Source organism: Candoia aspera, chromosome 16 (assembly GCF_035149785.1).
Source record: "Candoia aspera isolate rCanAsp1 chromosome 16, rCanAsp1.hap2, whole genome shotgun sequence".
NCBI lineage: Eukaryota > Metazoa > Chordata > Lepidosauria > Squamata > Boidae > Candoia > Candoia aspera.
The window spans coordinates 11,456,433-11,478,340 of NC_086168.1; the positions used below are offsets into that span (position 1 = coordinate 11,456,433).

At 54.3% G+C, this 21,908-nt stretch overlaps 2 protein-coding genes across 2 annotated transcripts in view; one reads left to right on the forward strand and one right to left on the reverse strand.

The window, feature by feature from the left end:
• The first annotated feature begins 2,915 nt into the window (after positions 1 to 2,915).
• Positions 2,916 to 21,908, forward strand: part of PDCL (phosducin like) — a 242,491-nt gene continuing 223,498 nt past the window's right edge. The window contains exons 1-4 of the mRNA XM_063316151.1: positions 2,916 to 3,045; positions 4,254 to 4,436; positions 5,422 to 5,603; positions 6,325 to 6,923. Coding sequence (XP_063172221.1) covers positions 3,015 to 3,045; positions 4,254 to 4,436; positions 5,422 to 5,603; positions 6,325 to 6,858 — 930 coding nt within the window. The 5' untranslated portion in view covers positions 2,916 to 3,014 and the 3' untranslated portion in view covers positions 6,859 to 6,923. The remainder of the gene's footprint in view (positions 3,046 to 4,253; positions 4,437 to 5,421; positions 5,604 to 6,324; positions 6,924 to 21,908) is intronic.
• PTGS1 (prostaglandin-endoperoxide synthase 1) lies at positions 11,300 to 20,770 on the reverse strand. The gene is made up of 13 exons (XM_063316472.1): positions 20,682 to 20,770; positions 19,038 to 19,182; positions 18,370 to 18,470; positions 18,168 to 18,301; positions 16,209 to 16,325; positions 15,860 to 16,000; positions 15,491 to 15,634; positions 15,200 to 15,381; positions 14,302 to 14,385; positions 13,267 to 13,513; positions 12,703 to 12,989; positions 12,091 to 12,238; positions 11,300 to 11,672 (listed from the first exon to the last, which is right to left on the reverse strand). The coding sequence occupies exons 1-13, from the start codon at positions 20,768 to 20,770 to the stop codon at positions 11,308 to 11,310; spliced, it is 2,184 nt and encodes a 727-aa protein (XP_063172542.1). The 3' UTR covers positions 11,300 to 11,307.

The following is a 21,908-nucleotide window of genomic DNA, read 5'->3' on the forward strand; positions in this document are numbered from 1 at the left end:
GCTTGTTTTGCTTTCGTCTTACTGTGGGGATAAGATCAAATGTCTTCTTATATATTGGGGGGGATATTAAGCAGATGTTCGTGTTTTTATGTGGTCCTCCAGAGGTTCAGGAACTTGGGGAAAGACAGGGTTGAGAGCTAGCAAGGCGGTTAAGATGTTGGACTGAGAGAAGAGGGACCTTGACCAGAGTTCATAGATGGTTTTGTGCTAGTCGCTCTCAGGCTCAACAACCTTGTGGTTTGTTTGGTTTGTACTAAATATATTGGGTGAATCCAGCCACTGTGTTCCATTCAACAAACCATGTTTAAATTTCAGCTTGCTCCAATTACAGCTCCAGACGTTGCCTGATGTGGAGCGAGAGAACTTTGTTTTATTGAAAAAAATTGATTGGAGGAGGCTAAACACAAGTAAGAAAATTTATCACAGCCTAACTCTTCTGAATCCCAAAGATCGAGAACTTCAGAGCCCACCTGGGATGGTTTGTTAAGCCTGTGGTGGGTGTGATGGAAAGAATAGTTCAGAAACCATGGTGAGATCCATCCTGGGATGCTTGAAGGAGCTTCCCATCCTTCTGGTCCCTGGATGACCATCATCACTCTTCCCCTTATCAAAAGAAGACCCAACAGCCCTCTAGATGTGATTGCACTGCCTCCTCTGGAATGCTTTGCTTGCAGCTGGGCTCGCTGGGGCTGCTGGGAGTTGTAGTTTAGCAATATGGAAGACTGCACCTTAATTACAAGGGAGATTGGTTCTCATCTCATGGGTAAGAGTATAGTGGTTGCAACATATTTCAGTGGCTTTTGGGTTGAACTTCAATTGTTTTCCGTATGTTCTGGCATATAACAATGACTGGGCATGTAATAAAAAAATCCGACTCAGTGCTTGGGAGTTTGTTGTTGTTTTGCTCTTTGCAAGCAGGCTCGGGGCTGAGCGACTAGGCCCGAGTCACCATCGCAACCAGCTATTTATTGATGGCTCCCCTTTCCCGCCGGCAGGGGGCTGAGCGGTGCTTGCCCGGCCTTTCCTCCTCCACGGAGCGACATGAGCACTTCCGGATGCCAAGCGACCATGCGGGTCAAAGAGTGGAAAGAAGCGCGCCGGCGAGCCAGAACGGCGCTGCCCGCCGTGCCACGGCGGGCTCGAGGCTTCCCCCTACGGCTGCCGCACTCGGGAATCAAAAAGAAACGAGGCGAACGGAGAGGCGCGCGGCCTTCCACCCTCAGGAGCGACTGCGTGGCGCACAATCAAAACCGCTACAGGCGGATTGAGCGAGGTATGATTTTAATGCGGGAGAAACGATGGAGCGCGGGGGGGGGGGCGGTAGACGGAGGCTTCCGTAAAGGCACCGCGTGGAGCAGCCCGGCGGCTCTCCCCGATCGCCCCGCCGGTTCCAAAAGGGACCGGGAGTGGAGGTGCGACGCGGGCGCGCTCTCCCCTTCCTCTATAGCCCGGCCGGCCTCTCCTTCCTCCTCCGCCCCTTTTTCCCAGCCTCCTTTGCGCTCCTTCCTTGGCGTCGGTGCGGAGGGAGAGGAGCCGCCGCTCGGAGGGTGAGGAATGGGCGGGGGGGGGCAGAATGGGCTGGCCTGCCCCCAGGGAGGGGCTGGCAAAGGGGCTGGGGGGGCTGGCCTGCCCACAGGGAGGGGGCTGGGAAAGGGGGGTGCCTGCCCCATAGAGCTGGGGGGGGCTGGCCTGCCTCACAGGGAGGGCGTTGGGAAGGAGGGGGCCTGCCCCACAGGGAGGGTGTTGGAAAGGAGGGGCTCGGAAAGGGGGGTGGTCTGCCTCACAGGAAGGGGGCTGGGAAGGGGGGCTGGCCTGCTCCACCAGGACGGTGTTGGGGGGGCTCGCCTACCCCGCAGGAAGGGGGTTGGGAAAGGGGGGGTTGGCCTGCCCCGTGGGGAGGGTGTCAACCCTAACCCTAACGCGGCCCCTTGGGAAGAAGTGAGCTAATCCTCCCCCGGAGGAGCAGCTTTCGCTTCGGCCAGGCAGCCTGCCTGGGGCGGGCGGAGGGCGGGGAGGTGCTGCCCGCCCAGCGGCTTCCCGCAGGTGCCGAGGGAGGTGGAGGGTGAGAGCGCAGCCTTTGGGGCCGGCTGGGGAAGAGCGGTGCTGCTCTGGAGCTGTGGAATCGGCGCTTGCTTCCTCCTCCAGGCTGTGGGCTCCATCATCCCCAGCCCGCACGTCACCCAAGAGCAAGGCCAGAATCGCCCGGCTGGAAAGGCCTTCGAATGACCTCTTTCTAAACACCGGGCCGAGTGACCTTAATTGCCCGCCATCCAACACTGCCCCTCTCGGAGTGGAAATCCTCGGCAACGTAACCAGCGGGGTGCGTGGCTGTAGCTGCCGCGGGCCCACTGACCCCGCGTACCACGTTCCTCCGCGTTTGCTTGTTGCGGTCCGGTTGTTTTGCTAGCGAGCACCGGTTGCAGCGGAGGCTCTGCTTTCTCTTCAGGGGAAATTTGTGTGGCTTGTGAACAGGATCAACCATGGCTGCCCATTAAGTTGTCAGGAGCAAGAAAACAGTAACAGAATCGGGAACTAGTCGTCCTTTTATGCTTATTACGAAGATTGATAACTAGTTACCATCCCTCCCTACGCCCTCTGGAAAAGGCTTGCTTTATATCTTATCTTAGCCCTTGTAAGCCAGAATAAAACAGCAATCACAGAAATTCCAAAGCCTGTATCCGTTTTGCTCTTTGTTTGTTTGATTTGTTCAGCCTCTTAATCCTCCACCTTGAGAATTATTCAGGTAGGTTCTTCTCTTCAGGGTCCTCTAGGAAAGTTATGTAAGCTACAGCTGTTTCCGTGTCTTGTAACAGGGAGTTCCTTGCGTTAACCTTCGATTTTTTAGCCTAACAAGAGAGATAACTTCTCGGCCCAGAGTTAGTGTTCGTGTCACTAAGGAAACCTGGGTTTTTTTTTAACCTCTAACAAGTGAAGTGCCAGATGGCTTTTAAAGTTCCTGCTGGCAAATCCAGACCCTACTGAGAGGATAAAGGAGGGATTAAGGATGGGTGCTAATGCCCTCTTGCTGCTGTTGCTTTCTCATTGGTGCTCATCTCTATATTTAACCATTTTGGGGGAAGGGGGAGATAAGAAATTGAGCCTGCTAAGCGGGAGGGTGCATGATCTAGTGTGAGCCCACTGGCTGGCTTGGATGAGTTTTGATGTTAAAAACGCCATGGCAAAGCCAGATAGCAGTGTCGCTGGACCCAGAGGCTCCAAGGCAGCAGGACTGAAAAGGGACTCAGGTGTTCTGTGCTCAGCAGTTGTTTTCTCCTGCTGTCGTTTATTTATTTTACCTTTCGGAGCCAGTGATGAAAGGGAGCGAAATGGCGCTCAGGGACAGATGCCCCATTCGCACGTGGTGCATCGGCTTCCCCGTAAACATTAGGTCACCCAACCGGCTGCTTTGCTGTTCCTCTCTTTTAGCTTGCTAATTAACACGTGCCAAAGCCAGAGAGAATTGGAAGAGCAGGTGGCAGCCGCGCCTTTGGCCAAATCCACCTTGTGCACCAATTGCGCCCATTCCTGGGCCGGGAGGCCTTGCCCACAATCACCCGTGCCTTAGTCACCTCTCGTTTGGATGATGGCGGTGCGATCTACGTGGGGCTGCCCTTGAAGACCATCTGGAAGCTGCAAGTGGTCCAGATTGCAGCCGTAGGCACAATTTGGGGTGCCCTGCGGTTCACCCAAGTATCCCCATTGCTGTGTGAGCTGCACTGGCTTCCAGTTGCTGCCCAGGTGCGATTCAAGGTGCTGGTCACCACCTTAAAGCCCCACATGGCACAGGGCCAGGTGTGGGCCCGCCTCTCCCTGGGGGTATCTGCCCATCGTACTAGGTTAGATGGGGGGGTGCTCCATGCCCCCTCCCTCAAATGTTGTCATCTGATGGGACCTCAGAGGTGCACCTTCTCAGTGGCCGTCCCAGCCCTTTGGAACAGCCTCCCACGGGAGATCTGAGGGACCCCTACCCTTTCAGCCTCCTGGAGTGCTGTGAAGACCTGGCTCTTCCCCAAGCACTGGGCTAGGAGGGGGGTTGAGCTGCGAGGATGGGCCTGGAGGGAAGGGTGCTTTTGTTTTTCTTTTTTTTAATGGATTGTCGTGAACCGCCTAGCGTCACCGTTCCAGAGGCGTCCATATAAATCCTGCATGTAAGTAAATCCATAAATTTGGGCAAGCCTCCAAGCGTCCATTTCAGGTGTTTCCTACTCCACCCCAGTGCGGTTTCTGCCACCCTTTCTCTGTTCTCCTTAAAGCCCCCACAATGACAACTCTGGACGATAAGCTGCTGGGCGAGAAACTCCAGTACTACTATAGCAGCAGCGAGGGGGAGGAGGATAGCGAGAAGGACGAGGGCGACGCGGAATCCCACTCCGTTCCCGACGCTGCCCTGCCGAAAGAGGTGGCGCTGAACAGCGATGGCAGTGCCATAAACACAGGTACCACCCTCCGTTTAGTCGCCCCGTCAATCTAGGATCAGTTCGGGCCCGAGAGAGTCGATTACTTTCCATGCATCCGGCAGCCCTCGTTTTTCCTCATTTCAGCGAATCTGGCAACGAAGCCCTGCTTTCCCAGCTGAAGGTAGGAGAGAAATTCCCAAATGAAAAACAGTGGACGGCCAGCTCCCCCACCAAGCAACGTAGCTATTAGAGAGACGCTCCAAAGAAGACAGAGGTTTCCAAGCAATCCTTATCCAGAGCTGGAACAACCCAGGTTGTCGTATCCCAGATTCAGCTGTCTCTCCTTTTAGCCCAGCGCTGCTTGCTCAAGAGGTTCAGCGGGAGAGAGCTGTTCCGCTGTCCGCCCCCTTGCTACAGTGGAGACAAGAAAGATGGGCACTCGGGCGAAGAAGGGGCTGCACCCCCAAGCGACAGGCCCTTGTCCAAACTGGGGTCTGCTGTTAATCGGGGCACACCATTGTCCATCCAGAATGCTGCCTTCTGACAGCAGCAGCCCTGCTGAGCATCAGCCTCCCGCTACTCAAGGGAACCCTTAGAAACAAGGACGTCCCTGTGGAAGTCCTCTGGGCTGAAAACTCTTGTCCCCGAGCTGAGCGAAGTGAAGAACTTTTATACGCAAGCCCTGTGTTTGCGGTCTCTGATCCGGTCTCCATCCCATTCTAATCAGCATTTCGGCCTTTTCATGGGTCACCTTTCAGTCCTTCGGGAGACAGCCTTGATTTTTTGATTGGGCATCTCCGTTTTCCAGCTGCTTCTGTACCCATGTCTCCTCCTAACCCGACTCTTAAAAAGCGCTTCCGTGTTTGAATGCTCCACGGCTTGAATGCCTGCCCAGTTTCCAGCCCCCACCCCCAAATCCTCAGTGTAACAGGGGCACTTGGTGCTTTTTACCAAGATAATTGAACTGTGCAGTTTTAGTGGTGGGTTCTATTAATGCCTTAATTAATTAATTTAATTAATTAAGGCCCTAAAGGTGTGATCAACGACTGGAGGAGGTTCAAGCAGCTGGAGACGGAGCAGCGGCAGGAACAATGCCGAGAGATGGAGCGACTCATCAAGAAACTTTCCATGACCTGCAGGTCACACCTGGACGAGGAGAAGGACAAGCAGCAGCAGCTGCAGCTGCAGGAGAAGCTGAATGACAAGGTAATGCCCGCGGGATGGCTCCCTTGCCAGGGCTCAGATCTTTTCCAGCTCTGCGGTCCGACGGAGGCTGTTTGGCAATGGAGGGATCAGAGTAAACAGCCAACACCTGCCCTGACCGTCACCTCACACCTTAGACCAGGCTTTGAGAGTTCCATGGCTGGCTGGGGAACTCTGGGAGTCGAAGTACACACATCTCCAAGTGTCCCAGGCTGAGAAGCGCTGCCTTAGGTGCTTAAATTACGGACCTTTTTGCTGGTTTAACTATCCCACCAAGCAGGAATTGGACCTGTAAAAAACCTCTAGAGCCCCAAATCCTAGCGTTCTGAGGGCGGCTGGGCTGGTTCTCGGCCAGGTCCACCTTCCCCCAAAGGACACCCGAGAACATGTGCTTGGTGGGAATCCAAAGGGCTGGGCTGGGCTGGCAGACCCTCCAGTTCTGAGCTCGAGGAGAGCAACGGGGGCAAAACAACACTTGCGTAGCCTAGATGCAACCCGAGGCAAAGACCGATGTCTCTGTGCCTGTGCCTCCTGATCAGTCCTTCCTTGGCAGGGGAGCGTCCGTTGGCTCCTTTCTCGCTTCCGGGCCCCCGTCCCGCAGGCAGCACCACGCAGGCATCGTGCCGGGATGCCACCTCCCAAGCCCTGGGTGCCCCTGAGGGTCCCTCTTCCCTCGGCATCCTGCCCGCTAAAAGATGCGGCCTCTTTGCTCCCCTCCTCCCAGCTGGCGCAGCACGAGGGGGACGATGACGAGGAGTTTCTGCGGCGGTACCGCGAGCAGCGGATGGAGGAAATGCGCCGGCAGCTGCACCCCGGCCAGCGGTTCGAGCAGGTGTCCGAGATCCTCGGCGGGGAGGCCTTCCTGGACACGGTGGACAAGGGCAACAAGAAGGCGCCGGTGATGGTGCACATCTACGAGGACGACGTCCCCGGGTCCGAGGCCCTCGACGGCTGCATGCTCTGCCTGGCCGCTGAGTACCCCACGGTGAAATTCTGCCGGGTGCGCAGCTCGCTGATCGGCACCAGCTCCCGCTTCACCAGCAACGCCCTGCCCGCCCTGCTGGTCTACAAGGGCGGGGAGCTGATCGGCAACTTCATCCGCATCACCGACCAGCTGGGCGAGGACTTCTTCGCCGCGGACTTGGAGGCCTTCCTGCAGGAGTGCAGCTTGCTCCCCGAGAAAGACGCGGGGCTTTTCGCTTCAATTTGCAACGCAGCCTCCCACCACAACGAAGACAGCGACTTGGAGATCGACTGAGACCCGGCCCCGCGGCCTCCGAGGGCCCCCCGCTAGTTTGTAAAGGGTAGTTGTGTGCCAAAGAGGTGCTTGTACTCTAGAGTCCCTGAGCCCATCCGGCAGGACCGCAGCCCACTGCCTCTTCTTTCGGCCGTGCCCCCAAGCCCTCCCCTGCCCTTTGGCGTTGCGTAGACCCAGAAACGGGCCTCCCAGAGCAGGGGTGGGTGGCCGTGTGCCAGCCCCGTCGTTCCTGTAGGGAGGGGGCAGCATCGCTTTGTTTGCTTCGCCCGACAGCGACCGAGAGGACTCGGATGCCCCAGGGGTGGCTGGGGCGGCAGCTGCGCCTGGCGTCGTCCCCTTGCCCTTTCCACGCTCGATGTGGCTACCCTGGGGCGTCTCCCCTCTCCCCTGTCTTGTGCAGATTGACTGTTTAAGACTTCTTCACACCTAGCCAAACTTAATGTTTTCTTAATGCAATAAATAGTTTAAAAACTTAACCTTCCAACTGAGTAGTTACTTGACCAAACCATGGTGGAAAAACGCCATTCCGGGCGGGGGGTGGGTCATCAAGGCCTTTGGGCTCCTTCCATTGCACCCTGCAATGGAAGAAGTGGGGGAGAAGCAGCCCCTGAAAGCCTTTTGCTCTTGTGCCAGTTAAGGAGAATGGGCCCTGAGGCCGGAGGTGGATCGTGACGCAGCATCATGTTCCTGGGGCCAGACCCGCTGATTCCCCCCTCCCGTTCCAGAGACCTCGGAGGTGCATCTGGATTGCACTCTGCATCCTGGGCTAGGAACGCCGCCGCCGCCACCATCTGATGGTGGCCTGTTGGACTTCAGTTGCTATAATGCGCAGCCATTGGCTAGGGGTGTGGGAGTTGAAATCTGGCCCTGCATCTAGGAAATCCAGTCTGGGGGCATCAGAGAAGGCAGCTCACTAGAGACTGTACTAGGAGACCAGAGGACACCTGCTAATGGGCACCCGGGGCTCGCTCAAAGCGAGGTGGCCCGCCCCAAACTGCTGCTATGCAGGAACTGAAGAGTAACGGGGCTTGTGGGGTAGGACTCTGGTCTTCTGTTTTTGTTTTATTTTTCCCATTTGTCTTGCCACAGCTATTTTTCCAAAATCTGTACTTGGCATGGGGGGAGAACTGGCCCTCCATGGGACCCGGTGATCGAGGGCACTTCCCCTCCTTTTCTAAGATGACTGGGGAGGGGAGTGCCTGCAGCCCTTTCCGTTGCTTGGCAACCGCCATCATCTCTTGGGTACCCCTTGAAGTCAGCTCCGTTAAAGGTCAGAGAAGTCCTTGCTGTGAGCAGATTGGATCTCTTCCGGCAGTAGGGCATCTTTATGGGCACTTTGAACTTCCGTGTGTTCATTATTTTTTTAAACGTAGAAACATTTCTCTCCTCCCTGCTCCCCTTCTGGCTTTTTCGGACAACGAAATTGAAGCCTTCGGTAGGTTTAGGCGCTCCTCTGGACGCTCCTAGTGTTAAAAGGTGGTCAAGCCGGTATCAGGAGCGGATCTGACATGTAAAGAAATAATTTTATTTTTTTTCCAACGTAATTTAGATGCTTCTGAGATAAATTCACAGCCATGTACCTCAATTCACTATTCCCAACTAACTATAACTCTGTGATGTAGATGCCAGCAATTTCAGAGTATAAGGTGATACATTTCAAAGTCTGGATTGGTTTTATAGTGTTCAAGTGGGGGCTTATTCTCCCATGAAGAAGGAAACTAGTTTGCGGGGGGTGGGGGGGAGAAAATTACAAGCAGATTGCAACATGGCTTGTTCAGCCTTTGACGTTCCCCATTGTAAAGAAAACCGGATGCCTTTATGATTTCTGCAGTGGGAGAAGAGTTCACACTTGGACCGTTAAGTAATGCTGGAACATTAAGGGAAGCCATTTAGAATGAGGCTTGGAAGTAGTTAGCAGTTCATCTTCGGCTTATCGTACAGGAAAAAACCTCTTGTGGACCAAATACCTCAGGCTTAAGCCCACTCAAAGGCACCAAGGGGTGGGAGGGTGGGGTGACTGAGATGTCAAGTAGGGCAAAGAATGGCCTAGGTCAACTGAGGTAGAGGACCTCTAGCTAGATCTAAATTGAGGGTGTGCCACGCTGCAACACTGGGTTGCAAAACTGCCACTTCTTGTAACCCAGGGGCTTCCCTCAGGTGACCAGGGAGCAGAAGGTGCCTTGTATCCCTCAGCCTTGGTTTGGCCACCGTGCTTTGCTCAGGGCAGGTGCCTGCAGCCACTGGCCCCTCCTGGAGGAATCTGGGTAGCTGGAGGCTGCAAGGCGCGTCTCCCTTTGGCGAAACCGGGACAGGCTGCGTTTTGGCTTAGCAGACACGGGAGAGGGTCTCGAGAGGAAAACGACCTGTTTCTGCTGCTTCAGGAGCAGTTTCTGAACTATTCAGAAGCTGAACGTCGGCGTGTTGTGCTAAGTGGCCAGTTTTTTGCCTGCTCTGTGCATTTATGAATGATTTATTACGGTTGCTAGCAAGGAAATGGAGCCCTCTCTTCTCTGGAAATCTCTGCCCGGAGCTTCCTTTCGGTCAGGGAAGAAGGGCGTGCCGAAAAACAGCGGATGGGGGCTCGTAAGCAGCATTTGTGACTCAGGCAGTAAACATTTGTTTATGGCAGTCAGATCCGCAGTTGAGCCTGGCGGCCGCTCAGACAAAACATTACAGCAACGGAACATGTGCAGCTACAGCTGCGCTCCCCAGACGGGCCAGACTGCCATTCCCTACTCCCCCAGCCAGGGTGCTGACTGGGGATGATGGGAGTTGTAAGGGAACCCCCTGGAGGGCAGCAGTAGCGCACCTGCACCTGGCAGAAGGGGGTTTACCTTTTGTTGAGAAATCTGCCCGGTTTGGCCTAGAACGGAGAGAACGATGCCTCTCAGAAGCCAGCTGGCAGAAGGTCTTTCCTCTCTGCTCCACCCTAAGAGTAACAAGCCATGTGAGAGAGACACCCACACCCACCCACACGTGCATACCCCCTTTGCTGAATTGCAGGAGTCTTTATCAAGAAAAGAACACAAGGATTGGACAAGGGGGCTTGTGGTGGTGAAATTATGATACAAAGAGAACAGGGTGAAGAAGATGGAGTATAACAGGGTGCTCTGCTATTAGAGCTAGGCTATCGTTAGTTTTCGTCTCCTCCCCCAACTCTTCCTTCCCTTTTTTTAGATCTCCAGTCCTTTACTGCCTGAAGGCAGCTGATGTTTGGAAGCCAACCCACCTTGACGCTGTCCGATTCGAACCGCGGTACCAGCCAGGATTAGCAGCCCCCTGCCCCTTCCCAAGCTGTCAGCTTGGATGCTGGAAGATGGCAAGGGCCGCGTTCCGTTTTTCAGTGCCACGGCAAGGGGGGAATGTTACGCCAGCCGACTTCTGCGCACGGCGAGGGATGGCCAGGTGAGATGGAAATGGGGAATATGAGAGGTGGCTTTTACAGGCACACTTCTAAGGACACAGGAGGGCGGTCCAGAGGCATGTAGGGGAGAAACACAATTCACATGAATGGGCTAGGCATGAGCCAAACAAATGCCATGATGCCTATGTGCCAACTGTGAACCAAGGGATCAACAGGAGGCTGAAGCTCAGTTGTGGAAAGCAAGTGGGGGCTTTCCCTTCCCGTTCCCCTGGACAGATGCATCTGATCTGTCTAACCATCCTGGTCCGGCTGGGGAGAGCTGGACTTTCTGCTTGGAGTTGGGCCCCCGCATCACTGGAGTAGGGTTGACCCCCCACCCTTGCATCCCAAATACCAGGAAACCACAAAGCTGGGTTCAAGTTTACAAAGATTTTGGTGCCAGGCTTAATGAGGGGCCCTCTAACTGTATTTGAACTCCAGCATCTGTCAGGTTTTCCGGGTGATGCTGATGACGTTTCCCTACCTGGAGCAAAAAATGCAAATTTATGACTTCTTTAGCTCAACAAACAACCAGACAGGATTCCATTTATTTTGAACATCATCTTCCCCCCTCCACCCCCGCTTGTGGGTTTTCTCCTGGCCCCTTGCACCAATGCACACCTGCCTAAATAAGTTTGAGAGCCGTTTGAGACAGATGTTTTCCCAAAACCCTCACTTTGAGCAGGTTTTGTCACCTCCAGTTTGTTTCGCAGAACTCTGCTCTGCTTGGCCGTACGGAAGTCCCAATGGCAGCCTCAAAAACAAAGCCGGAAGAGGGCAGGAGGGAGCTAAACACAGCCAAGGAGATTTGCCAGAGACTCCGTCCTTCTACTCAATTCAGCTGATTTTTCCTCTCCTCTCTGGGCGTGATCCCCAAAGGCACTTGCAGTATGTGAGGAGAGGGGGCTCAGTTGGTTACAAGGTGGAGAAGATAGGCCCACGTGCACACACCCACCCACCCACAGACTCACTCTCCTTCTTGCTCCCACTCTGTCATACACTCCTGGTTTCAAACCTGGAGGACGAGTGCAGCTAAGACCAGCTTGTTAAAGCTCCGTCGAAGGCTGCTGCTTCCCGTCAGAGCTTCCAGGAGATGCTTCTCCGTGACCCGGCGTGTGGAAAGCCACGTAGGGGCACCGTTTCACATTGAGGCACACCAGTTTCTGCAAGCTAGCCGTGTTCACGATCTCGAAGCCAGTGGCGCCCCCAAAAGTGCTGGGCTTCCAGTATTCGGGGGAGCAGATGGGGTTCCCCATGAGCCCCTTCAAGGAGAAGGGAGCACCCATCTCGATCATGCTTTCCCCAAATATTCTGCTGGGGTAGTTCTTCTCCACCAAGATGCCTGGGTAGAACTCCACAGCATCAATGTCTCCATACAGCCCTTCCAGCTTGGCAGCCATGTTTTTGTCACCTGCACCGAGAAAAGAAAAGAAAAGAAAAAAGAAAAATGGGAGGTGAAAGATCTGAGCAATGTGCGACTGGGGCTTCCTGCTGTTCCACCCCCTGTGCAAAAGCTACTTTGGAAGTGGCACATTCATGCTGTCGATGCTCAGCAAATGCTTTTGGGTGGAAGAAATTGCTACCATCACAAGTCACCGTGGACAAGCCACCAAGCGTCCTTCCTTCTTGACCGGTCATTCAACCACTTTCATCTTCAGAACTAAACCGCCTCTGACTCCGCAGGTTCTCTTTAGATTTCCGGGTAGGGAAATGTCATAATCCCTGCACCCAGCATGGCTGAGCCAGTTCTCTCAAGTAGGTGCATATCCTGAGGTGACAACATCTCAAGAAGCCTTCAGTGACCTTGAGATTTCTGCCGGGGCTAGTACCTGTGAGTTCCTGGAAGGATTCGTACGGCTTCAGATGGAACTTCTTCCGGTACTCGTTAAAAGGCTGGACGCGCATCAGCCGCGACTCCTTGATAACCCCAACGGCTACTTTCAGAAGGTTCTTGTTGATATTCGGCTTCCCACAGATCTGTAGAGGAGGAACCAGAGAAGGTCCTTTCTCAAGAACAGCAGGAAAGCCTGCCTAATATAGGCTGGTCTCCGCATCTACAGCCTGAGAACTCCCTTCTCTTCCAGGAGCAGAAAGTCAGCACTGAACAGGAAGCCACAAAATCCGTTAGCTGTTAAAAGCTTTAGCAAAGTTTCACCCCTCTCCACCCTTTCAGAGGGGCATTTTGTAAAAATCACATTTTAACACCCCCAAACAAGGAGGGCAATAAACTGAATTAAAAGGGGGGGGGGAAGAGCAGGATCTTACATATCATCCAAATCCTCTTTAAGAAAAGGAAAGAGTTTAGATACGTAGGCTGCCAAATGGGGCTTTCTAGCCCAGAGCTGAAGATCAAGAAGGTGCCAAGCTTGGAGAAGACTGGATAGATCCAGCCAGCCACCTGCCCGGCATCCAAATGCCCCCGGATCTTGCCCCTGACCCACCTGTCCCGCTTGCTGTTTGGAGAAGGCCTCTACAAGGGTCTCTATGCTGTACTGGGTCAAAATGGTAGTGTTGAAGAGGAACTGGTCGTAACTGTATTCTCTGTCTGGCAGCTGGAAGGACTCCGGCATTAAGGCGTGCCAGTGGTAGAGCTGGTTGAACTCCAGGGCGATACGGTTCTGGTACTGGAACTGGGCCCCAAAGAGAAGTTCCGGGTCGAACGTTAGCTGCAGATGGTAGCCGCTGAGATGCTGGACGTAGTCCTCGATGACAATTTTGATTGTCTCGCCTGGAAAGAGCAGGGGGAGGAAGGCCGCGGAGGGGCCGTCAGCATCTGTGGTGGGGTGCGAGTGAGCTGCAGCCAGTTTCCAAGGTGGCAACTCAAGTTGTGGAAACACACGCACAACAGGAAGTCTCAGCGGCCATGGAATAACTTCCGAAGCGGCTGTGAGCTGGGGTCAGACTCAAATAACGGTTGACCCCCGTTGCCCATTTTTGGTTCCCTGCAAGACCCGAACCCCAAACGCACGCCAGGCGGCTGGGACTCCCCGCGGCCTTCTGCACACCTGTCAGGATGAGCCGGGCGGTCTGGAAAAGCTGCTCATCTTCCCAGGTGGGGTGTTCCTGCTTCAGCAGGTCGCAGACACGGTTGTGCTCGCGCAGCCAGAGGGTGGCGTACATCAGGAGGCCCGGGAGCAGGCCGAACACCTCCTGGCCCGTGGCAAACCTCTGCTCCGGCGGGACGGCTTGCGGGTAGATCATGTGCACAGCGGTGTCCACCACCATCGGGGGATACATCTCTCCCTTCACCGTCTGGGGAGGGAAGAGCAAGGGCTACACTCGGTTGCTGGTCCCTTTGGAGGTGGGAAGAGCCGCCCGGCACGTGGTGGGAAAAGGCTTTTTCTGGGCTTTTGAGGGCCAGTTTGGTGTCGTGGTTCAGGCCCCAGGCTAGAAACCGGGAGACCGGGAGTTCTAGTCCTGCCTTAGGCACAGCCAGCTGGGTGACCTTGGGCCAGTCACTCCCTCTCAGCCCTGGGAAGGAGGCAATGGCAAACCACTTCTGAAAAACCTGCCAAGAAAACTGCAGGGACTTGTCCAGGCAGTCTCCGAGAATCAGACACCACTGAACGGATTAAGAGGAGAGGGAAAAAAAGGCTGTCCCCGACTGCTGCCCTCCGTCGTGCTGGATAACAGCTCTCACTGTCTGGAGCTGATGGGGCTGTAATCAAACAGCTGGAATCACCAGCGTGGAAGTCCTTGGCCTGGGGTTTGCAGTGTTGTTTTTGTCTTGGGCTTAACCACGTTGACCGCAGTGGAAATACATCTGTTGAAAGGAGAGCGGGCAGAGGAGGGCCCTCTCCATGGCTAAGTTCCTCGGAAGTAGAGAGGCTGGCAGGCTGGGATGCTGGCTGGGGATGACAGGCCCAGCAGTCCAGCAAATGTGGAGGGCGCCAGTCGAGGAGGCTAGGAAAGTGCGGAGCATTCGCCAGCTTGCCCCGTTTGAGATGGCTTCTGGGGGGATCAAATCAATAGCCAGGCAGAAGCTTTCTCGCCAAGTGAGGGTTTTCACAGGCTGTGAGAGTCTCCTGTAACCTTCATACCTGGTATTTCAGCTTCCCGTCCTTGAAAAGGCGCAGCTGTTGCTGGCGTTCCAAGTTGTCCCCGTAGATGTGCCCAAGATCCACCTGCAGGGAAGAGCCAACGTGAATCTGTGAGTAGTTTCTTTATCCTCTCCCTGTGAGTTGATAAGGGCAATGCAACAGCAAAGCGGAGTTTGTCAAGTTACCGGGGGAGAGAGGATCAAGAACATGGGAACGGTGAACAAGAAGTTCATACACCCTTATCCCCGGCGGCTGTTCTGCTGTTGGTTGTCCTCTTGGGACACGTTTCCTTCTGTAAAAGGCACTTGAATTTTTTATGATAACATCCTGAGTGTGTGTGTGTTGCGAGCTTTCACAAGAGGACGTATGGAAGAGCCAGAAATGCAGCACCCCAGATTTTGTGCATACTTTTTTTAGGTTGCTGCCGGAAGAAGAAATGCACTCTACCCACACTGTGGGGCACTTGTTTCGTTTCAAGACTGGCCAGGGACAATAGGATAGACCGGCGTTTCTCGACCGCGGCAACTTGAAGGTGTGTGGGCTTCGACTCCCAGAATCCCCCAGCCAGCCATGCTGGGAGTTGAAGCCCACACACCTTCAAGTTGCCGAGGTCGAGAAACACTGGGGTGGACTGAGCCGAACCCCCACCGAGCCTGGCTGGGGAGCCTCGAATCGGTTCGGCTGGCACCGGATCTTCCATCCTCTGCGTGTCTCCCCGCGCTTCCTCCGAGCCTAAGACACGAGTCCTCCAAATGCATCTTCCGGAGCTGAGCGACGCCTTTAATTCTCCAGCCTCAAGGTCTGCACCCAGCCACCTCGGCAGCTGATTTGGTTTTAACCCGGGGAGGTTACAAAGGCCCCGGCGTTTCCCCTGCCCGGGCCCAGCGTCTCTCCTCACCCCGTGGCCCAGAGCCCGGGTGAACCCGCGGCCCATCTTGCCGAACGTCTTGAAGAACTGGTGCGTGAAGTGTTGGGCGAAGAAGGCGAACATCAGGTTGGTCCCTTGCGGGTCCGGGTGGAAGGCCCGGCGCAGCAGGAGTTGCTTGGCCACCAGCTCGGCGTCCGGCAGCTGCGGCGGCCCTGCGGGGCAGAGAGGGAAGCCCTGTCCAAGGCTGGTCTGCTGGCATGCCGGTGCGCCCCTCCTCCCGGCAAAGGGGAAGCAGGGCCAGGGCCGTCGGGAAAGGGGTACCTTTCACTCCCATTGGCGTGGGGCAGTTGCGGGGAACCGGCGGGAGGATGCGGGTGAAGTAGCTGAGGTTACTGTACGATTCCCAGTTCAGATATCCGTAGTTGGAACTGTAGGTGGGCGGGCTGGGGATGAGGTTGGCACGAGCTGCAGGAGAGAGGCAAAGAGATGCATCAGAGAGAGGGCACGGCCCACTCCAAGGCTTCTGGGGCGGCGGTCCAAGGACCAGCAGCTGCACAGACTCATGGATGGGGCTGGGCACAGCGAGGGGTGGCAGAGCAACTCAGTTCTGCCTCTCGGTCAGGAAGCCTTCCTGGGCAAGACCCATGGAAAGCCCCTGGCACGTTAGAGCCCTGCCCCCTGCCCCCTCACCCGTCAGCACCAGCCGCATCAAAGTCCTCCGGAGGAAGGTCTGGTTGACGACGGTCCAGAGCCAGCGGAAGTGGGTGAACAGGTAGTGAATGGACGACGGGCTCGGCTTCAGGGCGTTGTAGAGCCACGTCCAGAACTCCGCTGGGGGACGAAAGGAATAAAAAATGCACGGACATTTCCTCATTTGGATGATTCGTGGAGAAGGTACAGACATGAAGCTTCCTTCTCAGTTCAGGGGGGTGGGGCACATTGAGGTAGACTGCCTCTAAACATGGAGGTTCTGTGCCTCGGCCTCCCCCTTAGTACAGGTATCCCTCTGACAGCCCCAGAAGTCCAGAGCGATACTCACGCGAGCTGCAGTTGGTGCCAGAGTATCCGGTCTGGGTGCAGTCGCATTTGTACCCCTCCACGCCAACCCGGACGCACACACCATTGTGCTGGCACGGGAAATAACAGCAGGGGTCCACTGCAGGGAGAAAAAGCTCAGCGGAAGGGCAAGAGGGGAATCTCGGGATCGTTTGTGGCAAAAAATTGGCAGGGCAAATGACAATTGACCGATCAAGGCTTCTGTGTAAAGCAGGGTTTCTCAACCTTAGCAACTTTAAGATGTGCGGACTTCAACTCCCAGAATTCCCCGCAGAAAGAGAGAAAGCAGAGGTATTTGGATCCTATACTCAATGTGACTTGTACTCAGTGACTCTGCTGGAAGGAACAGTGGGAGGAAAGAGAATCAGGAGATGACAAAGAGGCACTTGGAACAGCAACAGACATAGTGGGACTGGTCCAAATTATGAAGAACATGCAACCTCCTGGAAGGAGAGGACACTTGAGCTGAAGCGTGGTCCCCAGGCATCCATGCAACGATACAGGGGACCTTAGAAAAGCCGCACAGGATTTTGTTACGGAAACTCGCATGGCATTCTGTTTTAATTGCAAATGGCCCTTTGCAGGAAGGGCGGAGCGAAAGGAGATGCTGGAATAGAGTTCTCTACCATTGCTTCCATTAAAACAAAAACCAAAAAAACAACCTACAGCAAAATTGTGCAACAAACAGTAAATTCCAGAAGGACTGCCTCCAGCCGAGTCCCTCTGCCCCTCCTGGCAAGCTTCAGACCTGGCAAAACTATATCCAACCCACTTCAAATTCACACAGTTGCAAGGTCCAGCTTGCAAACAAGTTTCTGGATGGTTCTCTCTTTCCTTGCCCCATAGATCTGTTCTGTCTTCTAAATGCGTGCCTGCTTTCAAGCCAAAACCACACTAGAAGTCCACTGTAAAATTGTGGGAGGGAGGGAGGGAGGGATCCCACAAAAGGGATTAAAATGGAAAATGCTCACCATAATTTTTTTTAAATAGGCCAAAAGATAAAAAGATATTTTTCATTTTGCAGACACTGCCGGCCAGCAAGAAAAACAGTCATTCCCAAAGCTGGGCTGAGGCATTATCAGTTCATTAATTGCATTTTTATACCAAAGGCTGTACTGGTTGGGAATTCTGAAAGGAGGTGACCCCCAGATACTTCTGGAGGCAACTACTTTCTCTGGGGAGCGTGCAGGTCCAGGTAGATACAGGTGAGCTTAGATAAATGGATCTCTCACCTGAACCCTAGAGTTTGAACAGCCCCAGGGTGGTAGAGCCTGGGACCCTCTTTACTGCCAGGGAAGGTGGAAAACAGAAAAGGACCTCCCTCCCTCCCTCCCTCCCGGGACCCTCTCCCGATGGAAGGTTTTGCTTATGAATGAGGAGAGGTGTCCGGACCAAGAGGGTGTGGGGCATGAACGGTGCAGATAAGGGAGGTTTCCTTGTGTGGGGCATCTATAAAGGGGAGAGGTTTGCCCACCCTGCCAGGGCTTGACAATTCCCTTTCAAAGCTGCTTTAAAATGCTCGGTCGGAAAACAGCGGGGGTCTTGCAAACCAACAAGCCAGGCAGGGGAATTAGGATTCGGCAGCCAGAAAACTATGTTGGCACCCAGCTTCCACCAGCATGGTTAACCAAGTTAAGGTCCTTCGGCAATGCCTCTGTGCCCTTAGATGGCAGCAACAGAGGCATCCATTGCTTTACCACAGAAAATAACAGTTCAGGAATGTTGCGGGGGGGAGCGGGGCAAAGGCAGGCCCTCAGTTGTAGGGCAAACTTATTTTCTGCTTGGAACTTGGTGCTGGGTCCCTGGAGGAGTCCGTAAAGCAGCGAGTGGGGCTGGGGCAAAATCCGACACGGCGCCCGAGATAGATCGCTTTCCAGCCCTGCCTGCAGTAATTCCCTCCCCACCCTGTCACGTTCAACATTCCAAGCGGGCAGGTCCCTACCTGAACCGGAGTCTCCTGGGCTGGCACTCAGACCCAACAGCAGCGCCAAGGGCAGGGCAGCCCTCAAGCCTGGAAACAGAAAATGGAATAATTGGGGGGGTGGGGTGGGAGGGGGAGGTGGGGAACGCCAGGAACTCGACCCAACTTACAGTGCATTGCGCAGGGGAGGCAGGCAGGCAGGCTGGCAGCGTGGCTCTGGTACCCCTGGGCAGCTGAGCGTCTCCAGGACGTCTTTCTCCAAGCCAGGCGGGTCTCCACCTTCTTCCCACACTCCTCCTCCTCCTCAGGAGCCTTTGCATCGGCCTACTTGGAAGCAAGGGGTGCTGAAGCCAGGGGATTTCTTGTGCCAGCGTGGGGCAAAATACCTTGCGTGGAAGCCCAAAAGCTGGAGAACCCTGGGGAGCTTCCCCCAGCCCTGAGAGACGCCCAGCCCCTTCGCCCCCAGATACGTTTCCACTCCCCGCCTGGCGGTGGATTAGCAGATGACGTCTTGTGGTTTCCACCCCAAGGCTTCCGGGGGTGATGGCGACCTTTCGGGACCTCTCTGGTGGTTGCAGAGTTGTGGTTGTGTGGGACGCTACATAGCTTGCCTTTCCAGAAAAGGTTGGGTGGGGGGACTCCTTCGGAAGGCTAGACCCACACGTGAAATCATCAGCTCCCCCAGCTTGGAATCGAATCGTCTTGAAATGCTAAAATCCTCACCAGCCATTGAGAACCAGACTCAGCCAGGGTGCCCACATTTTGTGGAAGGCATTCTAAATTAAGCAGAGGTGGGCAGTGGTGGCCCGGGCAAATCCTAAGCACCTCCTCCTTCCAGCCTTCCTGGAGTCTGGGAAAACCATTACTAGCAGCCACGCACGCAGGACTGACACTCAGAACAAGATCGGTCCCCTTTCCACAGCTGCCCCCTCGGCCATCTGCTCGGCAGATGTTTGGTGGAAGTTTCCCTTCAGCCTCGTGTCGTCTTCTCCTTTTCTGGATTTGTGGGCTCTCTGGTAGCTGGTGGGTGGGATGTCTGCTCACAGCCAGGTTTATCTTTGGAGGTGTCGGGGGGCCATGCGCTGAACGGTGCTTTAAAGAGGAAGCTGCTGGGGAGAGATCCTTTTAACTCTGCAAATATGTTCCTCCCTCCCCTCCCCTTCCAGATCTGAAGCTTTCCCCTTGCCCACAGACCTCTTGTTTTCTTCCCCTCCCTCTCTCTTTCTCGGGGCATTCTTTTTAAGCAGCAGTAAATTCCAAGATGGAACAATAGAAGTAAATTCAGCAAAACAATGAAACCGCGGGGGGGGGGGGGAGGGATGAAGTATCAAACGGCTGGCATCTCTTGGCAGACTCCAGAGTAGCCTTCTCCCACTTGATGGCATCCAGATGGGTTGGGACTACAGTTTCCAGGATTCCCAGCAGCTATTAATGCTGGCACATCTGGAAAGCAGCAGCTTGGGCAAGTCTGGTCTGGAACCATTGTTTTTAACAAGCCGGACGGGGTGTGAAAGATGGTGTGTTGATCTCAAGCACTCCAGGTCAAAAATATATCAGGGCTCTGGAGTTTATCCTGCCACAAAGTTTTGGATTTTAAAATCTTGCAGTGTGTTTCTGCATGTGCCCTAGGATGATCACCAAGTAGCTGTGATCTGGCAAGAGATCCATTTAGTGCCCCAGACTGTAGGTGGCCTCTTCAGATGGTCTGCTTGGGCCTGGCCTGACCCATCTTTCAGCCCCAGCAAAGGGCTTTTTTTTTTCCTCCCAAGTCTTTTTTAAATTTTAAAGTTACCCTCTTTACAGTCTTTTAAAATTCTGAGTTCAGGCTTGGCGTGGATTCGCTCTTTCTTTGTAATTCACATCCGTATGTCAATTTTTTCCCCTTGCATATCTCCCCTGTGGCCTACCCTCTCCTTCTAAAAGACCAGTGTGAAAATGGATTTAGGAGGTTTTGCTCGCTTTGGGAAGTGTTACTGCTTTGTTACTAGATTATTTTATTCTATCATGTAAGTCTCCTTAAATGTGGTTTTTTTTTGGGGGGGGTGTTGCTGGCTTGGGGAAATAAATAAGCATTTTGGGGAACCTTTAAAGCAAGTATACTGTTGCAGGAAATTTCTTTGGAACAGAAGTAAAATGAAGTGAAAACTCCATGTGCGTGTATTTAACGCAATAGATAATGAGAAAGGGGCTCCTCGGACAATATGGTTTGTTTCTGAGGTGGAGACCTGTTCACTAGGAAGTGAGAGAACAATGTATGGAAACCCACTGTTTACTCAGCTCAGCCCAGGGTCAATTCTCCTTAACTCTTCGGAATTCAAACTCTTCTCGCGTTTGGGGCTGTAGTAAGAGGGAAGGGTGTTGTATCCCAAATGCAGGCATGTACTTGGATGCCCACATCTTACTAACTGTTAGACTCCCTCCCTCCCTCCCTCCCTCCCTCCCTGGCGAGCAAAAAAAAAAAAGGATGAGTGGAACAAAAACAAAACGACCACCCTCTCAGTCCGCAGCTGTGTAACTCCTTGCAATAAAAATTACGTTTTCCCATGACTTTTAATCTCCCCCTTCAGCGACTCTTCCTTCTTTGCCAGGGCAATCTTGTCAGCTCCTGTTAGGGGCACCGTCATTGCAGACTGCACAGGTGGGCTGGAAATCACACAACTCATTGCTGTTGTGCAGCTTACCCTCTGCGCGCTTTGGCACAGGTCGTCTGCTCCGTCTCCCCGCCCCTCGTGATCGATAACACCAGGCTCCAAGGAGGGAAAGTTGAAGATCTGAAAACATCCCGGCCGCCCCCTCCGCCCTCCCTGCCGCCTTGGCCTCTTGGTCCTGACATGCGCCTTTGAACCTCAGTTTACACCTGGCTGGTGCTGGTGCAGTGGGAGGCGGCCCAAACAAGGGAAGGAGGAAGCGATTCCTCATCAGAGCTGCTGCTGCTGCTGCTGTGCTGCACGGGAGCGCTCTTTCCCCCAACATCCATCCTTGTTTCCTTCCTTCTATCTAACTCCGGTCATCGCTTTCCCAGCCAAATCACCAGCTGCAGGGAGTTCCACAGATGGCCAGAGTGAAGGACGAATCATGGCATCGTAGGGTTGGAGGGGAGCTTCGAATTCTTCTACTTCAACCCCCTGCCCAAGCCCAAGGCAGGAGTCCTCATACCATCTCGGACAAGTGGCTGTCCAGCCTTTTCTTGTAAACCTCCAACGATGGAGTACCCACCACTCCGGGAGGCAGACTGCCCCACTGCTTCATAGTTCTCGCTGTCGGGAAATTCCTCCTTGATTCCAGCTTGGGTCTCCCTCTGAGGAGCTTCCACCCACTGCTTCTTGTCCCACCCTCAGGGGCCGTGGAGAATAGACCAACGCCCTCTTCCCTGGGGCAGCCCTTCAATTATTAGGAGACTGCTATCATGTCTCCCCTCTGTCTTCTCTGTGTTACGCTAAACATACATGGTTTGTGACGAGACCGGCGTGTTTCTCTCACCTTCTAGCCTAAGACATTAGGTGGCCTGCGATGGACCGTTCTGAATACGCCTGTCCCTGCTAAGTGACCAGGGCTGTTCCAGCTCAGTTCAGTTCAGCTGAATTGGTTTAGAAAAATGTCCTGCTGGAAAACTCACCCCACCTCCCACCCCCGTCCAGGTGAAACAGGATCTTGCCTCTTTGGGGCGTCCTCCCTGCTAAAGACTCTGCTCTAGCATTTTGGCAGAGGTAGAACAGAGCGAGACACAGTGAACAAGCGGTGATATAAATTTAATTAACAACA